Source organism: Desmodus rotundus, chromosome 1 (genome assembly GCF_022682495.2).
Source record: "Desmodus rotundus isolate HL8 chromosome 1, HLdesRot8A.1, whole genome shotgun sequence".
Classification (NCBI taxonomy): Eukaryota; Metazoa; Chordata; class Mammalia; order Chiroptera; family Phyllostomidae; genus Desmodus; species Desmodus rotundus.
In genome coordinates this window covers 53,143,447-53,162,095 of record NC_071387.1, presented here as the reverse complement: position 1 = coordinate 53,162,095, position 18,649 = coordinate 53,143,447, and the positions used below count along the sequence as shown (strand labels likewise).

The window sequence follows — 18,649 nt, the reverse complement described above, 5'->3', positions numbered from 1 at the left end:
GGCCTTTAGGACATTTGCATCCTTACATCACAGAACACACCGAACCCCCATGTGCACTGTGACTTTCGCAGGAACAGGACATTGTCTGCCTTGTTCCTGTTCTATCCTCAGCGCCTGGCCCGTGGTATGTCCTGAGAAAACATTTGTTAAAGGAAAGAATGGATGGATGGACGGGTGGGTGGGTGTGTGGATGAACAGAAAGAGATTTTCGTCTTTGTTCTGTTTTGTAGAACAACCCTTTAGATAGTGTTTTATCCCTGTTATGACTTGGAGAGGGGTGCTTTTAAAATTTTATCCATGAGATAAAGTAGTAGAAGTCATCTGCCTCTTGAATAATAGGCACTGTAACCAAAATACATCTTTTTATCTATGTGCCATCTCTGCCTCACTGCTGTCATCTAAGCTTTTATTTTGTTAAACTTGGGGATGTAGATACATTATTTTTAGAACATAAATCTACTTATGCCTTTTCGTCTTTCTTCTAGTGTGGGAAGAGTTGGCCTACTATGAAGAAAACACACGGGAGTTTCTTTTCCCCGAGCCCAAGCTGACACCTTCGAACCCTGGCCTGTGTAGGGAGCTGCTCATGAAAACGGCTGCAGGTTTTCCCGTAAGTGGCCTGTGCCCAGCTGGGCTTCTGTTGCAAGAGAAATCCTGGGGCTGGAACATTTCGTTCCTGACAGGGCTTGCCCTCGGGCTGATCCCTGCCTCTTGGTCAGAACACGGTTATTCTGTGTGGTAGCCTTTAGATGCCCCACTCAGCAAGATTTCGGTTATTGATCCGAGAGGTAGGAGTCTTACCCAGTCTGGATAAATCATACTCACGCTGTCACATAGTTGTAAAAAGGATGATTTTTTTAACCTCCTCTTAATGCAGATTAACTGAAAGATGTGGCATCAGCTTATTTAATTATAGCTGTTGTTTCAGTAACAAAGTAAAACAGGGCAGTAATAGTAATAATGCTACCTTTCATTTAGTTTGCACTTTCGTTTTTCATATGATATCTTATTTTCCTCATAACGGTCCTCAAGTCAGCCAAGGCGGACATTATCGTCTCTACTTAATGGAGGGGAAACTGACAGAGATTCACAGACTGATACTCATGGCGGATCTTAAATTATAGGGCAGTTATTCCATTGATAATCTTTTAATTTATTTTTTAATTGAACTTATTGAGGAGATATTGCTTAATAAAGTTATGTAGGTTCAGATAATCTGTGGGCATTATCGGAACCCAAATTGGAAATATTCATCTGGATGTTAGCCGTGGTGATTTCTAACTCTGCAGCAACTCCGACAGGTTACTTGACTTTTATGTCACTGGGATGACCTCCGTTTGAAGGGCCACGTCTTTGTAAATTACAAAAAGCGTATTTAATATCGAACTTGTTAGCATCTCTATTTGTTGAGGGTATTGTGCAGAACGGATAACATGCAGGACCCCTGTTTCTGTACATTCATGATGACAGAATTTGTAGTTCTGATCCTTCAAACAGTAAAATTCATCAAAAGTTGTCCTAATCAGAATTCCTAATGACTATAACTTTAAGCCCTCCGTTATCTTGAAGGGGTCGGTGAGTATCACTGACACCATTTTTCTCTCAGAGATATTCTTTGTGTATCACTTATATCCATGGTATTCATGAGATGTTTGCTTTTATTATTTTGAGTTATTTGGATATTGCTCTTCAGAAGCTAAAAGGGTAAAAACCGGTGAGGATCAGGTGAGGAATCTGCCTTGTATTAAGAATCTGCCTCTGGTTTACCTGAGTTTTCTAGTAAGAGCGAGCCATTGATCAACATTGGGCTGGTATCCAGCTAAGTATCAAGACAAGGAGAAACACAGCCGCTCACATTTTCCCAAATGTAAATCTTTGTTTAACTTTGTTTAACTTTATTTTTGTTTAACTAGGAAGAAGAATCTGTAGGAAGTTGATTTTATAGTTATTCATAAATGCAGATAATCATCTGAGTAAAGGCTTTAGAACTGCAGGGAAAGATCCTCATGCATCAGAGTTAAAGTATCAATTCTTACAATGAAGTTAATCAAGCTATACTTTAAACGATTTGTAAAAAGATGGAGGAGCCCAGTTTCTCTCATATATCCTATAAAGCAAAATAAAAGCACTGGCTGAAGTTTTAATAATGCCGGCATTCATTGTGTGCTCTTGAGATGCCAGGCACTGTGCTGAGCTTGTTACATGGATTATCTTGTCAGTCCTCCTCACCCCTGCAAGGTGGCTACTATTTTTTCCCTCATTTTATCGATGGAGAAGCTGGCACAGGGAGTTTAAGAAATGTGCTGAGTCCCAGAGCAGGCGAGCAGTGGAGCAGGGATCTCGCGCCGGCCTGTCGGACTTCGCAGTGTGCACTCTTAGCCACTGCCTGATACTGTTCTCTCATGTTTATTGTCAAGTTTCTTTTTATTAATATTGTATGACATGAGAATAAATTACACGTGCAGGTCAGGCAAATTATTCACTTCATTTTTTCTCTTAATTTATTAATTTTTTAAGAATTAGATATATTTCCTCCACTCAACTGTGGCTTTTTCTTTGTATTTCCATATTGTTTTATTTTATTCACTTGATACTCTAACAGCCTCCCTCCCTCCTCACTTCCCTTTTACTGCTCAGGTCAAGATTTAAAAAAATATATAATCTGTTTTCTTGTTAGGTGAGGACTGAATTTGTTAGATAAGCAGGAGAATATTATTTTTTTAAATAGTTAATTTAATGTTTTTGTTAGTGCAGTGATTCTAGAAAAATCCTACTGTTAAATCCATTTATTGACCTAACCATCATCCCATCATCCCATTGCTAAGAAGATCGGACAAAACAGAGCCTATAAATTTTAGCTCAAAACTATTATGCTAAAATTGGTACTGCTATAAAATTGGTGAGAACACATTCCTCCTTACTGTCTATGAATCATTGCCAGGAGTGGAGGTTATTTAAGGTGAGCAAGAATGTGTTACGGAATGTGGATTCCTTCCTAGTAGGGACCCTCCTCTCCTCTCTAGGCACAGTGGATCTGGGATTTGAAGAACTCTTGAGCAGCTACATGGATAGTGGTCAAGTATGGCCTAAGATCATCCAGGTTCAATCCCAGTTTTGACACTGTGACTTAGGGTAAATTACTTAATCTACCTTAGTTTTCTCACCTATAAAATGGGACTAATAACAACGCTTCCTTCATAGGGTTGTTGTGAGGATTAAAGGCAGCAATAGAGGGTTAAATAGTGTTTAGCATAATACTGGTGTATAGTCAAGTGCACAGTGAAGGTGAGTTGTTGTATTTTATTATACTGCCATTGAAGGTTCACTACCGCCTCCCTGTGAGGCAGTGAGAAGACTGTATAAGTCTGTGGCTCAAGAGATGACTTGTTCAGGGTGAGGCCACTGGACCATGGGGGACCAGGGGCCTGCCACAGACACAAGGTCTTGTGACTTCACCAGTAGCATTGTGGAGCCTGGAACTGCCCCCAGTCCTCCTCGTCACGTGGGCAGTCTTGTCAACCACAGGTGATGCTGTACTGGTCATGGCATTGTACGTTCTTCATCAAATGCCCCCTTGGGGGATCTGACCCTGTGTAGCACCCGGGCCCTTGTGTCTGTAAGCCCAGAAATTTTGAGTCACCAGTCTACGCCTAGTACTCTTACGGGCATACTATGCATGCTAGAGTGCTCCCATACCACAGAAAAGGAGCTAAGAATGTAGGTCGAGTCTGTGAAGGACTTGTTTTGTAGACAAGAGGAATGCACAGGGGTGAATGTGTGTAGGAAGGAATGCACAGGAAACTAGCTGAGTCCCCCTACCCCTCAGGAGGCAGCATGGGGTAATGGAACGAATATGGGCTTCGCTGCCTGACAGTTGCAAATCCTGGCTCTACCAATCCCCAGGTGTGTGACATTGGACAGAATATTTGATCTGAAATACATGTATTTCACAATATTTTAGACAATGTGATACTGAGCAAAAATAGAAGTATCAATCAATGCAACAAAATGAAGAGTTTGGAAATAGGTCAAATGAACATAAATAGTTGGTATGAGATATAAAGCAAGTTTTTCAAAGCAAGTAGGTAGGGAAGGAAAGCTCCTATCCCTCATTTCCCCTAGGTAATCTCATTAGAGTGGCTCGCGGCACAGACACTGGAATGCCTGGGTTCAGTAACCAGCTTTGCCATCACTGGCTGGGCAAGTTACTCTGACTCTGTGTCTTAGCTTCCTCCTCTACAAAGTAGAGATACTATCAAGACCCACCTTATTAGGTGGTTTTGAGGACTAGTTGAGTTCCTATATGCAAAGGATATAAATTAGGGCCTGGCATATAATACAACTTACATGTTTAGCTATTCTTACATATTATTTTTTATTTTTCATCCTTCTTGGTGTATAATTGACAAAAACTGTATACATTTAAGGTATACAACTTGATGTTTTTGTGAAATAATTGCCACAATCAAGCTAATTAATATATCCATCACATCCTGTTACTAGTTACCGTTTTCTTTTGTGGTAAGAACACCTAAGATCTTAGAAATTTCAAATACATAGTAACAACATAGTAAGTATTGTTAACTATAGTCACATCGCTGTACGTTACATCTCCAGAATTTATTCATCTTGCATAACTGAAACTCTGTACCCTTTGACCAACACCTGCCCATTTCCCTCATCCTATACGCCCCTGGCCACCAGCATTCTACTTCCTGCTCCTATGAGTTTGATTGTTGTAGGTTCCACATATAAGTGAGGTCAAGCAGTGTCCATCTTGTGGTGTCTGGCTTCTTTCACTTAGCATCATGTCTCCAGCTCTTCTATGCTGTTGAAAATGGCAAAATGTCCTTTTTTAAGGCCAAATAATATTTCATTGTGTATGTATATTTGTTATGTGCATATTTTAAGTAATGCATATGGATTATGCCAACCACACAAAAGAGCAATTAGGTTCTTGCATGACTTCAAGTTAGGATGGGATGGGCAAACAACCTGTTTCCAATAATTTTACTTGCCTCTTTTATGCTGTTTTATTTTTAGGGCATTGCTCCCAAAATAGAGTTTTCTACAAAGACAGCCATCAGAGAATGTGTGCTTCTGCATAGAAACAGATTTCTTGTAAGTATAATCATGAAGCCAGTAATAGAAATGTCAAGAATTTTCTCCACAAATTTAAAGAGCTTGGTTTATCCAGTTTAGATGCAATTGCATGAATAGAAACCTGGAGACTTATTGCTAACTTTGAATTTCTGTTCAACTGTTTGCCCAGCTTGTCGCATTAGAGTGAATATGTTTGACTCATCCATCATGGTACAGTTGGTGGAACAGAATGATCTCGAGCTAAGATCACATGTTTGACATGTAAGCTAGTTAGCTTTTTTGGTGGTGGTTGTTCCATGATTTTTACTCTTGATCTTATGAACAATAGTGTTTCCTTCTTTCTTCTTCTGAGGCTGAAGCTCAGAGTTGTATTGTGGGCCATCTTTGGTAGTCGTGAAGGGTCTTGGGGAGTCCATGAGCACTCCCTCCATTTCATTCTCCTGTTCATCCCTAACTTCCCCTTCACCCCGATTTCTTTCTGTGTTTCTTTTACCTTATTGTACACAATTTTGTAACAATTTAAAGTCCTTTCTAGAACAGTATGGAGAATGAGTGTAATGTGATTTGTAAAGCTTCTTTGAATACTTTGCTTGTCATCCTAAATCTTGCCTGATCCTTCAAAAGACCTTGAAAATGTGGGTACTTGATCACAAGAGTCTGTGCAAATGCACCAGTCCTCTGGGCATTATAACTCATACAGTGGGAGACCAATGATTAAATTTAAGGAAGTAATTACTGCTTTTCAGTTTTTCTTTATTTACCAGTTATTTTCTCCAATCTGTTTTATATGTATGCACAGTGAATTTTTCAGTCTATTTTTTTCTTTAAAACCTCCATATATATGTGTATATATATGTGTATGTGGTGTGTGTGTGTGTGTGTGTGTATATATATATATGGAGGTTATATATATATGTTATATCTTTTAAATACATATAAATTTTATATATAATATATATATATCTTCCTCCTATTTATATATATTTATATATAGGAAGTTTTAAATATATATCTATCTTCCTTATATATACACATATATACATATATGTACATATATACACACACACATACATATAATCTTCCTTTTAACTCTTATAAAAGTAGTATCTTTGCTCCGTCCAGGTAGCTCAGTTGGTTAGAGTGTTGTCCTGATAAGCTAAGGTTGAGGGTTCGATCTCTGGTCAGGGCACATACAAGAAGCAACCAATGAATGCATGGATAAGTGGAACAACAAATTGTTTCTCAAATCAATCAAAAATAAAATAAAAGTAATATCTTTTATTTTTTGTCATAAGAAGAGTATCCCACTTATTTTAGAAAATTGGAAAATAGAAATAAGCAAAAAGGACATAAAATTAAAAATTATATGTAATTTTTACTATCTAGAGATGAGCATAATTTTTTTAGTATATTCTTCTATTCAACACATATACTTTTATTTAAGGATTGGAATCATACTATACTGCTAATTATTTTATACCCTTCCTTTTTCACTTAATATACCATGAACATGTTCTCATGTACTTAAGTGCTTTTTTAAAAAATCCTCACCCAAGGATATGTTTATTGATTTTAGAGGGAGAAGGAGGGGGGGAGGAGGAGAGAGAGAGAGGAAAACATCAATGTGAAAGAGAAACGTTGAAGGGTTGCCTCCTGTACACGCCCCATCCAGGGATCAAAGCCACAACCTAGGTATGTGTCCTGACTGGGAATTGAACCTAAAACCTTTTTGTGTACCAGATGACATTCCAACCAACTTATCCACCCAGCCAGGGCTCCTTAAGTACTTCTACAGCAGGCAAATTTTCATGGCTTCATTTCCAGTGTCTCAGATCCCGTGGGGATAGACTCAAATCTCTGAGTGTCTGGGGGGGTCGCACTAAGGCTAGTTCTGGGATTATTGGAGTGGCGGGAACTATACACTGGAACCATGTGCTGTTGTCAAGATAAAGCATGGGTCATCAAGATAAAGCAAGATAATGCTGGGGTGATGCTGACAGGGAATAGAAAGCAAAACTGGCAGTGGCCAGTTCTGCCTTCTTGGTTCAGTCTTGCACGCTCCCTCTAGCGCCTCCTAGTGGTGGTAGAGTCAAATGATAGCAGGAGGAGGTGAAGGGTTTTGCAGAGTGACAGCCCTGTATTACAAGCGGAGTCTAGAAAGGTAGGTTTGGAGTTGAGAGGCAATTGCTTACTCACAACTTATCAATATAGTTGGTTTCTCATTTTTGAACTGTTATAAAAATATTTTTAGCTAAACACATAGACATAATTATTTCCTTATAATATATTCATTGATGTGAAATTCCTGGGTCTGAGTGTGTGTATGCCAAATTCTCTCTCTCAGTCTCAACCTTAATATCTGTATGTTGATCAATCATCTGTCTGCGACTGGGGGAAGTTTCTAATACTTACCAACTGTCTCCTAATACAAGTAAATCTCACTGTTATTAATTGAAATATAACATAATAGCAAGTCATAAATACTAGTAATGTTAAGCTGAACTGAAGAAAAATTAAGTAGAAAAATGCCTTTGAGTTTCTGTTTTACAAATCTGACATGGTAAGTTTTCTACCTTAGTTAACCAAACTTCAATTAGATATAGTTCTATTCTGATAGAGTTTTCTTTTTTTTCATTTTTGTTTTTAAAAGTGGTTTTTTTGCCTTTTTGGTTTCAGGAAGAAAGTTGTAAGTCACAAAGTCCTTTATCTACACCATATGGACCAAAATTCCCCTTAAATAATACACATGGGAAGCCAAGGGAGCGTAATCTCAACAGATCGCCCCAGAGCATGCAGTCCCGGGTGCCCTCTCCATATTCTACCAGGCGTCTCTTCCAGGACCAGCCAACTCAACTGAACCTTGGAAATAACCTCAAAATCTCCAGAGAGAGCAAACCTCCATTTGTAGTTAGACATGTGAGCCTAAAATTATTTTTCAGGGTTCTTTGGAATGGTGAGGGTGTGAATGAGCTCAGAATACAGGAAGTTTAGGTCATAAAACCAACTGGTTAATATTAAATAAAGAAATTTTCAAAGTCATGAAAGGCAAGGACCTACATCCAAGATTACCCTATCCAGCAAAGTTATCATTTAGAATGGAAGAGCAGATAAAGTGCTTCCCAGATAAGGTGAAGTTAAAGGAGTTCATCATCACCAAGCCCTTATTATATGACATGTTAAAGAGACTTATCTAAGAAAAAGATCACCTGGCTGGTGTGGCTCAGTGGACTGAGCTCCAGCCTGTGAACCAAAAGGTTGCTGGTTTAGTTCTCAGCCAATGTACATGCCTGGGTTGCAGGCCAGGTCCCTGGGTGGAGGCGAGAGAAAGGCTGCTGATCGGTGTTTCTCTCACATTCTTCCTCCCTTCACCTCTCTAAAAATAAATAAAATCTATTTTAAAAAAAGAATATCAAAACTATGAACAGTAAAATGACAACAAACTCACAACTATCAGCAACTGAACCTAAAAAACAAAAACTAAGCAAACAACTAGAACAGGACAGAACAGAATCACAGAAATGGAGATCATATGGAGGGTTACCAGCGGGGAGGGGGAGGGGGGGGAGTGAGACTAGGGGGAAAAGGTACAGGGAATAAAAAGCATAATTGGTAGGCATAGGATAGGCAGGGGGAGGTTAAGAATAGTATAGGAAATGGAGAAGCCACAGAACTTGTATGTACGATCCATGGATATGAACTAAGGGGGGAATGCTGGTGGGAGGGGGAGGTGCAGGGCAGAGTGGAATAAAAGGGAGATAAAAATGGGACAACTATAATAGCATAACCAATAAAATATACTTAAAATATTAAAAAGGGAATTCAAACTGAATAATAACTGATTAAATTATGTTCCCTTCCTAGAGTCATGTTTAGGAAATTCCTGTAAAGACATTTTGTACAGAGGACTTGATCTCCAGAAGCTATCCCTGCTTTTAATTTTTGAAAGTTGTTAATTAAGAGTGTCATGGCAACCGTTACCCAGAAGAATCAATGAACTGATAGGTAGAAGACACATAACAAAGGCTGGCATATACTCTGTATGAATCTAAAACTAAAGCTTCATCAGTTTTAAAGAAAACTGCTTGAAGTTTTAAATGTGGTGGTTGCCCGTTGACCATACTTTAAAGAGCAGGAAAGATGTATATGCAGGAAGAAGCAATAATATGCCATAGTCAAAGCCCTTGATTAAATTTATTTTAGATTTAACCTTCAGAGTCGTTGGCAAATTTAATCACACTAGTTCTTTAGTCTCCTTAAATTTTTTGACTACGATAAAAAGTAAGGAAAATATTGAAATATTAAAAAAAATTACCTATAGGTGCACCAGCATAATAAAAACAATTAAATAACTTATTTAATTAATGCATTTTCTTTCACCTTTTTATATTCAAAAGGCCTTATTTTTCCACAAATCTGTAATTATACTATACAATACATAGATAAGTTTCTCAATATATACAGTTAATATTACACTAAAAGCATTTCTAATATTTCATATTCTTCATTAACGCCATTCTGTTCTAGTTCATGACTTATTCTCCAGTAGTTCTAATAATTCTATTAGTTAACTATTGACATTATCGTCAAATTGATAATTTGACCTAAAGTCACCAGTGGTGATGTTTGTACATTTGATACCAGATGTGAAGCATGGCAAACCCCAAGTCAAGCTGTTGTTGAGATGACCATATTCAGAGTTGGTTTTTAGCTAGTGTGGAGATGTTCTTTGGCTAAGAACACAGAACAGCTGTTTTCTTCATGGTGACTTGGATAAAAGTGTCTGGCAAAAATCTAGCAACCGTTCTTTAAACATAGCATCACAAAAATACTGTTGAATTGAGTTTATTGTACAGTCTAATGTATTCCATTTGAAATACATTTTTGTAAAATACAACTTTGTGCTGTTATAGGGTGGATAACTTTAAAATCTTGGTAGATTTCTTAGGTAATAAAACTAGCTTGCTATTTATTTCATTTAAAAGTTTATCTAGCCTTTACTAAGTATGAAACTCTTTTATAAGTGCTCTATACATTCTCTTTCATTTAGCCAGATTTCCTGATATCTGGTGTTGCTTTAAGTAGAAGCATTTAAATTTACAAGACCTAATATTGTGGAAACTGTGAATTCTAATCAGTATATTTCTTCCAGTAGAATGGAAAGTAATGTTATAATCTCTCTTCTTGAAATTAAAAAAAAAACAACAAATAAACAAGGTAAAGCAAATCCAGCAACTCTCCCTATTTATTTTACCTGTTTGCAGATCACATTGTCCAGTTTGTGAAAGTATGGTCACCTTAAGTAAAATAATATAGTCACTCAGACTGGCAGGGGATGTGGAAGCTGAACTGTCATCTTGTGATAATCCCTGGTCTTCAGGGAGGACCCCACCTAGGCCAGCACTGCTGAGACTGTTTGGGAACATGAAACTCTGCCCTGTTTTAAAAAAATGCAAAATGAACTTCACTTAGTCTTTTCTGGGCTTGATGCTTACCAGTGGTTGGAATATAACTTGTGTCCAACTTTAGTTCTTTATGTTAACGTTTAGCCTATCTCTCCGTGACCTAGGCTCAGTGGACATAGGGACAGACATCTTCCCGTACTGGGATAATATCTATTGTACATGAAGGCTGCAATTTAATTTATTCCCAACCTTCTTTTCCCACTTGCTTGACCCGCAGCAGGGGGGGAGGAAGGCATTACAGGTCATGTAGAGAGGGTAATACAAGCTATGGTGGGTTCCAATCTCATTTCTTTCCTTTTCTTTCAGGTGGACAGTGCAAAGCCCTTTGGTGAGAATATTTCAGAGCATTATTCTGGGAAGTCTAGAAGAAAATCCAAGTTTTCACACTTTCCCTTTCCAATGAGAAGAGGTATTCAAGTTTCTTGTTATTCCTGTACATATTCCTGTGGGAACAAATGTACCTACTTCTCAATCTTCTTTCATGCTGTGGAATCACACGTTTCTTTGGAAACTTGGGGTTTAACTCTCAAGTGCTCTCCCCCTGTGGGGTTTCAGGGAAGGAGTTCCCACGGAGCAGAGTCGCTGAGAAGCTGTTTCAGAGTTCCCCTAGCTGTTGAAGGAGACTGCGCCGGATAGCGTGGTCCCCTCGTGTGCTCTGGCAGCATTTGTTTCCTGGCTGGGCTGGAAAAGCAGGGAGCAGCTTGGTTTGGTGCGGACTCCTTGCAAAGGCATCACTGATAGCGAACAAATAAGACTCGCCATTTCTCTGGATAGGAAAGAGCAGGTGATTGGAGACATTACATTTGCTTTACAAGAGTCCGTGTTAGTGAGGAGGTGAGTCAACTCTGAAACAGTTAAGGCAGGGGATCTCAGACTCTCAGGTGTCATGAAAATTGAGGACCCCAAAGAGCTTTTGCTTATGTGGATGATGTCTGTTAGTATTTAGCATATTAGAAATGAAAACTGAGAACTTTGTAAAATACAAGAATACACAAGCACACATTCCACCGTCATAGTGTCAGAGTGGCGACATTACGACGTGCTGTGTAGCTTTTCTGATGTTACACTTGATCTTAGACAAAAGGCCAAGAAGTTATGTAGCTTTTCGAAAACTCCATTGTACAGTGATGACAGAAGGAGAGTGAAAAAGGCAACTTATGTCATAGTATTATTAGGAGAATAGTTTTGACCTTGCAGATCCCCTGAAGGGCTTGGGAGTCACCCGGGGAGGTCCCTGGACCACACATTGAGAGTCAGTGGGTTGAAGCATCCCTTGGAGACCTTTGTCTTTGATTGAAATACATGAACCGTGTCAATACTGAAGGTCATGGCAGTGAAGTTCAGCCATTCCTGACCTTAAGAAAGATTCTTGGGCTAGAAAGGGATGATGGTGGCCCATTCTCTTACTCCTGGTGGGACTGGACTGGTACCATCCCTGCAACAGGGTTTCCTATCTTAAGCTTAAAGATTTATAGTTTTAAAGGGCTGCACAGTCTCTTCTGGTAACTGAAGCCGGTGTCCTTGGATCCTGGTGACTGTTTGACTGCAGCCAACCAAGGACGGAGTACAATTTGACACAGAAAGTGCTTTATCACCTCTGACATTTAATTTAAATCCTTTGGATTGAAATTCACCAGGTAGCCTGTAAAAGCAGCTACTTTCCTATTACTGTGAAATCCGGCAATAGCAAATGACCTTTCCCAGAGAGGACCAGTTGGTCTCAATGCTGGCCCAATTATGATAGGGGTCACACACCACATCAGTCTTGGCCTTTAGTTTTTACTAATCCTGGCAGGTGGAGAACTAAGGTTCCAGAGAGGTTACAGAATGTGTACAGGTCACACACCAAGTCTTTGGCACACTTACATTTAGAGAAGACATTCAGACCTCTGGGCTCAGATCCTATAGCTTCCAAGTCAGACCTTTGCTTCGGCCACCTGTCAGCTCATTCATCCAGGCCTAAGGCAGAGCAAAGCAGTGCTTCTGAGATTTGATTGGACATTTGTATCACCTTGGGATCTTGTTAAACTGCAGATTCTGACTCAGTAGGGCTGGGTGGCGTCTGTGATCGTTCTTTTCTAACAAGCTTCCAGGTGATACGATGCTGCTGGGCCACGGACTGCACCGTGAGCAGCAAAGGAACAAACACAAGCCCCCGTGGAAGGGAGTGCTCAAAATCACGGGCAGGGGACTGTGGGGCAGGTTTGTGGCTGTGTCTGAAAAAGGCCTTAGCGTTGCCCATTCCCTGCCCAACTGGGAGAAGGGAGCGTCTGGGATAAGAGGGACACATACATACCTGCCTGCCCAGAGGACATGACAGTTTCCAGACTTTAAAATCCCTTTTTGTAGCTTCCTTCTTATAGCCAGTGGCACCAGGGGAATCAGCAGTCAGGAAAAGCCCCTCTCACTGCTTAAGCCCCAGTCACACTGCGGGAAGCCATGGGAGCTTTAGCACAGCCTTGCAAATGCGCATTCCAAAAACACTTCACTTCTCAACATGGAAAAATCCAATTCAGCCTTGTTTTGTTTATGTGTATTAAATTCCGCACCTTCCAGTCATTCTCCCTGTTCTCTGGCATTAGGTCTATTTACTCGTTCTCAGTGTTGGGATAATCATGATGATTCACACTCTTGCCCTGTCATGTGTCTCCAAGCTTTTATGTCTTCGTTGTCTCAATTTAACACTGTGTCTGCCTTGAACCAGTGTCCTCAAGAGGGCCTGCCTAAATAGGATTCCACGAAAACCACACATAAAGGGAACGGCAGAAGCAGCAGCATATGTGAATTTTATATTTGAAGCACATGGCTTTCTTTTCGGCTCTGAGCACCTGGGCAAATATGAGTTTCCCAGGCTGCTTAGGGGTTACTGAACTTACTGTCTCACTTTGGACTCTCTTCTACCTTTCCCATATCCATGTGCGCTGTCATTAACGATAGAACCTCATTGTTGGCTTCGAGAGGACAGAATAACTCATAGAACTGCTGTGACTCAAGGGAGACTTCAAAGTGATAGTGTAATTTGCAAGGGAGCATTAAGTTCTCTAATAATTCATTGTGTAATGTTTTTGTGCTGCAGTGTAGGGGGTAACTGGTAATGATGAGTCATTGAATCACCTGTTCCTCTTTCTTCTAGCATCTTCACTCGACAGCCTTGCAGCTAACATAAAGGTAATTTTAGAAGTAGCATTTGTAAAATAATTTATTTCCAGCTATTTAATGTCAATTACTGTGCTTTTCTCCAGTGACTGGTGAAAAGTACATTTCTAGCTAGTGCTGCTTACGGAATTGCTGTAGTTTCCCTGGAGTTTAAGAGGTCCCCAGGCTCCACTGTCTGCTTTGCTTTGCTTTAGTCTGTCCCCCTCATAGAAACTGTTTGCATTTGTAGGATGAATCACTAGTGAGGGTGTATGCAGGCCCAACACCTACTTTATCAGTAGAATTTTCATTGCTCTTTCTCTAGTGGGATACTTTTATACATAGAGGTGGTAAATTGGTTTGTCAAGGTGAAGAGGCAAAGTTCTGTGCTACACCATGGGGACAGATATATGCAAAGAAAATGGAGCATACTGTGCTTCTTATTATGTCAGAGCATTTAAATGTTTTGTTTAAAATTATTACCTCTCCCAAACCCAATAATCCCCAGTCCTCACAAGTCCCAAGTTTAGAGCATGAGTTTATTTTGGCTGGTTAATATATACATGCCAGACATACAGAATTTTAGTCATCTTTCCTTGACCTTGACTCCAGAGCCTGTTGTCTCTAGTCTTCTCTACTCCCACCCCTCTTTTATAGCAGGAGATACCCCAGGGCAGGTATTCCATCACCTTACCCCCAGTTCTCTTCCTTGTCCCACCCCACCCCAGCTTTGAATTAAGCAAAGAAAAGGAAAACTACAACTAAAGAGTAATGCACATTGTCACTCAGGTTATCAAAGAGCCAGATGAACGGATTGTTTTAAGGAATGAGTCACCATCACGGTTAGATTCAAGTAAGTTTGGAAAGCCCTCACCCAGTTACGATAACCAAGGGGATGCCGATTGCCGCCTGGAAACTTCATTTGCCACCTCCCAGCACTCCAGATCTCCCAGCCCTCGTCTGGATCGGCCCCTTCGCCGAGCAAGGTCAGCAGCAAGCACCCAGCTCTTTGCTTGAAGAGTGCCTGTGTTCTGGCAGGAGTGAGGCCGGTCACTGTGCTAGTCTGCTTCCTCAGGAATATTCAGCTGAGACACCTTGATATGAAAAATTAGTATTCCTTTAAAGATCTCCCCAAAAGTAAAAGTTTGGCCTTTTCACTTGTCCCTGGAACATATCTCAGGATGTTTGTTGAGAATGGGACAGACAGCTAATGTGGCATAGATACTCTATCCATTTTTAGATGTTACATATTTTAAAACTCAAGCTTTTGATTTCACCAATATAAAAACGTTTACTATAGAAAATTTGGAAATTACAGAAAAACAAAAAGGAGTGAAAAAAACCACCCATAGTCCTGTCGCCCAAAGACAAACATGAACGACATGTGGATATATTTTCTTTCTCTTTTTTCCAGACATGGTTTCCTGGTGTGTTTATATTATTGTCACAAATTTTAAAAACTATGGTTGCATATGTCCAGAAGGCAGGTCGGAGATGGAGAACGGGAACTTTTATTTTGCAAATTTCACTCTCCAGCAACGTGATTAACCATCTGGTTTGCCCAGGACTGTTTTAACCCTGAGGGTTTGCGTGCTGGGGAAACCCCTTAGTCCCTGGCAACCAGGACGGTTGATCAGCTTAACTCCAGGGAAGAGGTAGCGCAGATAATGCTAGTGAGATAGTTGTTCTGAATAGGAGTCTGCTTTACTCTGCACTGTTAGTGATGAGAATGAGATACAGCCCTATGTCAAAATAACACACTTACTCACAAAGGGGCTCATAGCAAATATCTTAAAACAAAAGTGACCCTGACATTTTAATAGGAATTATATTAAGTTTGAGGTAGACTAAGAAAGTGGTAGTGCATTCTTAGTGTTTTTCAGAAATGATAGAAAAACTTTGTAGTAAAATGTTTAATCATGGGCTTGAGGAAACCAAATCAAGTATTTCAATAAAATCTATTAAAGAATGTGAGTTTTTGATAAGTTACTTTATTGAGAGAAAATAATATAACATAGATTTTTGAAAATTGGCCTTGGCCCCCCCAAGACAGGTGGTCAGAAATATATTTATCCCCCCTTTGTGCCTGGCCTGCCTCTCTGTCAGGTTATCCTGTTTCTACCACCCTGGAATGTGGCAGGTTGGCAAAGCAGGAGGGGTTACCTGAGAGATGTAAAGACAGAATTGATTTTAAATGGAGAGGGAAACAGCCATCAACTGCTGGCAGTCAGGAAACTTGAGCGGTAGTGCTCATTGTCTCCAAGTGTTAGGTGTGATTGAACACGAACACTCGGCCTTTTAGGCCTTAGTTTCCTGAACTATAAAATGAGGGTAATGATCAAACATCCATCCTCAGAGAGCCCCAAAGTGCTTCTCTTCTACCAGAACTGGGGGAAACCCATGGCTTTTTTCCATGTGCCTAGTTTTTCTACATCACCCGAACTCTTTGTAATCAGCACAGCACTTTTCGGAGAGAATGGATGGAGTGTCCACTTACTGAGCACCTTTTCTGTGCAGCGTACATGGTCGTGAGACACACTCCCTTGCTCTCCAGTGGCTCACTCGCTAGACAAGGGAGGCAGGTGTGCTCCCACGTCCTGAATGTGAGATGGGCTGCGATCTGCGCTTGAGAGAAGCATGATCCAAATGCAGGGCAAGACGGAGCAGGAGGAGGCTAATTCCATCAGGAAGGAGGTCTAAGAAGGCCTCATTTCTTCTTAAATAAATTTGTTAGATGGCTTATGCATTCATTCACCCAACCAACCTTTCATGAGTATCTTTTTGTTTTTTCTTTATTTAAATAACTTTTCAATTACAGTTGATATGCAATATTATATTAGCTTCAGGTGTATGCCTGAGTGAGTAGACATTACATATGTAAATCCTGATCATCCCAATAAATCTCATGCCCATCTGACACATGGTTCATAGAATATTATTGACTATATTCTCTGTGCTGTACTTTGCATCCCCATGACTACTCTGCAAAAACAGATTTGTACTGAATCCCTTCACCTTTTTCATCCATCCCCCAATCTACCTCCTATCTGGCAACCATCAAAATGTTCTCTGTATCTATAAATCAATTTCTGTTCTGCTTGTTCATTTACTTTGTTTTTTTTAGATTCTGTTGTTGATAGGTATGTATTTATTGTCATTTTATCACATTTCTTCCTTTTACAAATATTTTTTAAATTTATTTTTAGTGAGGGAGAAGTAGAGGGAGATAAATATCAATGTGTGGTTGCCTCTCACATACCCCCTAGTGGGGACCTGGCCCTCAACCCAGACTTTATGCCTTAGACTGGGAATCGAACCACTGACCCTTTGTTTGCAGGTCAGCCCTCAATCCACTGAGCCACACTAGCCAGACTATCACATTTCATTGCTCATAGTTTTTGCTTTTTTAAAAAAATTCTCATCCAGGGATATGTTTATTGATTTTAGAGAGAGAGGGAGAGGGAGAAGGGGAGGGAGGGAGGGAGAGAGAGAGGAACATTGATGTGAGAGAGAAATTGGTTGCCTCCTGTACATCCTCTGACCAGTAATCAAACCCACACTCTTTTGGTGTATGGGATAATGCTCCAACCAACTGAGCCACCCAGCCAGGGCTCTTCTTAAAGAAGATACTTAACATTTCATATAATACTGGTTTGGTGGTGATGAGCTCCTTCAGCTGTTTCTTGTCTGAGAAGCTCTTTATATGTCCTTCAATTCTAAATGATACATTTACTGGATAGAGTAATCTTGGATGTAAGCCCTTACTTTTCATCACTTTGGATAATTCTTGCCAATCCCTTCTGGCCTGCAAAGTTCTGTTGATAAATGAGCTAATAGTCTTATGGAAGCTTCCTTGTAGGTAACTACATTTTTCTTGCTGCTTTTAAGATTCCCTCTTTGTCTTTAACCTTTTGCATTTTAATTATGATGTGTCTTAGTGTGGGCCTCTTTGGGTTCATCTTGTTTGGAATCTGCACTTCCTGGACTTGTACGTCTGTTTCATTCACCAGGTTAGGGAAGTTTTCTGTCATTATTTTTTCAAATAGGTTTTCAATTTCTTGCTCTCTCTCTTCACCTTCCAGCCTCCCCCCACTCCCCATGACACTTACGTTGGTACACTTGAAGTTATCCCAGAGGCTTCTTATATCATATTCATTTTGGGGGGGTTCATTTTTCTTTTTGCTGTTCTGATTGGGTGTCTTTTGCTTCCTCATATTCCAAATGGTTTATTTGATTCTTGGCTTCATCTACTCTACTCTTGTTTTCCTGTAAATTATTATTTATTTAATTTAGTGTATTCTTCATTTCTGACTAGTTCTTTTTTATGGTTTCCATGTCCTCCTTTATGCTGTTGAAGTTCTCACTAAGTTCCTTGAGCATCCTTATAAGCAGTGTTTTGAACTCTGCCTCTCGTGGATTGCTTATTTCCATTTTGTTTAGCTCTTTTTCTGGAGTTTTGTTCTGTTCTTCCATTTGGGGCATGTTTCTTTGTCTCATTTTGGTAGCCTCTCTGTGTTTGTTTCTGTGAATTGGGTAGAACTGCTACATCTGCCAGGCTTAGTACAGTGGCCTTATGTAGTAGTTATTCTGTAGGGTCCAGTGGCACAGACTCCTCAGTCATCCAAGCTGGGCACTCCATGTGTGCTCCCCTGTGTGGACTGTGTGCACCCTTCTCCTGTAGTTGAGCTTTGATTGCTGTTGGCATATATGGGAGGGATTTACCCCCAGGTTGATTGATAAGCTGTAAGGACTTGCTGTGACGACCAGCTTCCGACCGTGGAGGATCAGCTGTGCAGGGGCTCACCTCACAGAGCAGGACTTACTTCAGCAGGACTCTGGTGCCCACTGAGTCTGCCCCTCGAGTGTGTCGCTTGTGGAGGTGGTTGAATGGTGCTTTGACATGGTCTGAAGCTGTCAACTAGGTGCGCTGGCTCTGGGGCATCCCAGGA

At 40.2% G+C, this 18,649-nt stretch overlaps 1 protein-coding gene across 5 annotated transcripts in view; it reads left to right on the top strand.

Moving 5' to 3' along the window:
* SPATA6L (spermatogenesis associated 6 like) overlaps positions 1–18,649 on the top strand; it is a 63,925-nt gene that overhangs the window by 17,929 nt on the left and 27,347 nt on the right. For 4 of the 5 annotated variants that reach the window (XR_006654694.3, XR_006654695.2, XM_045190994.3 and 1 more), the window contains 6 exons: positions 486–610; positions 5,044–5,121; positions 7,780–8,019; positions 10,872–10,974; positions 13,699–13,733; positions 14,490–14,686. Coding sequence is in view for 3 of the 5 variants with exons in the window: in XM_045190994.3 (XP_045046929.2) it covers positions 486–610; positions 5,044–5,121; positions 7,780–8,019; positions 10,872–10,974; positions 13,699–13,733; positions 14,490–14,686 (778 nt within the window). In the remaining 2 variants the exon portion in view is untranslated. The remainder of the gene's footprint in view (positions 1–485; positions 611–5,043; positions 5,122–7,779; positions 8,020–10,871; positions 10,975–13,698; positions 13,734–14,489; positions 14,687–18,649) is intronic. The other variant, XM_045191000.3, reaches the window with a different exon arrangement.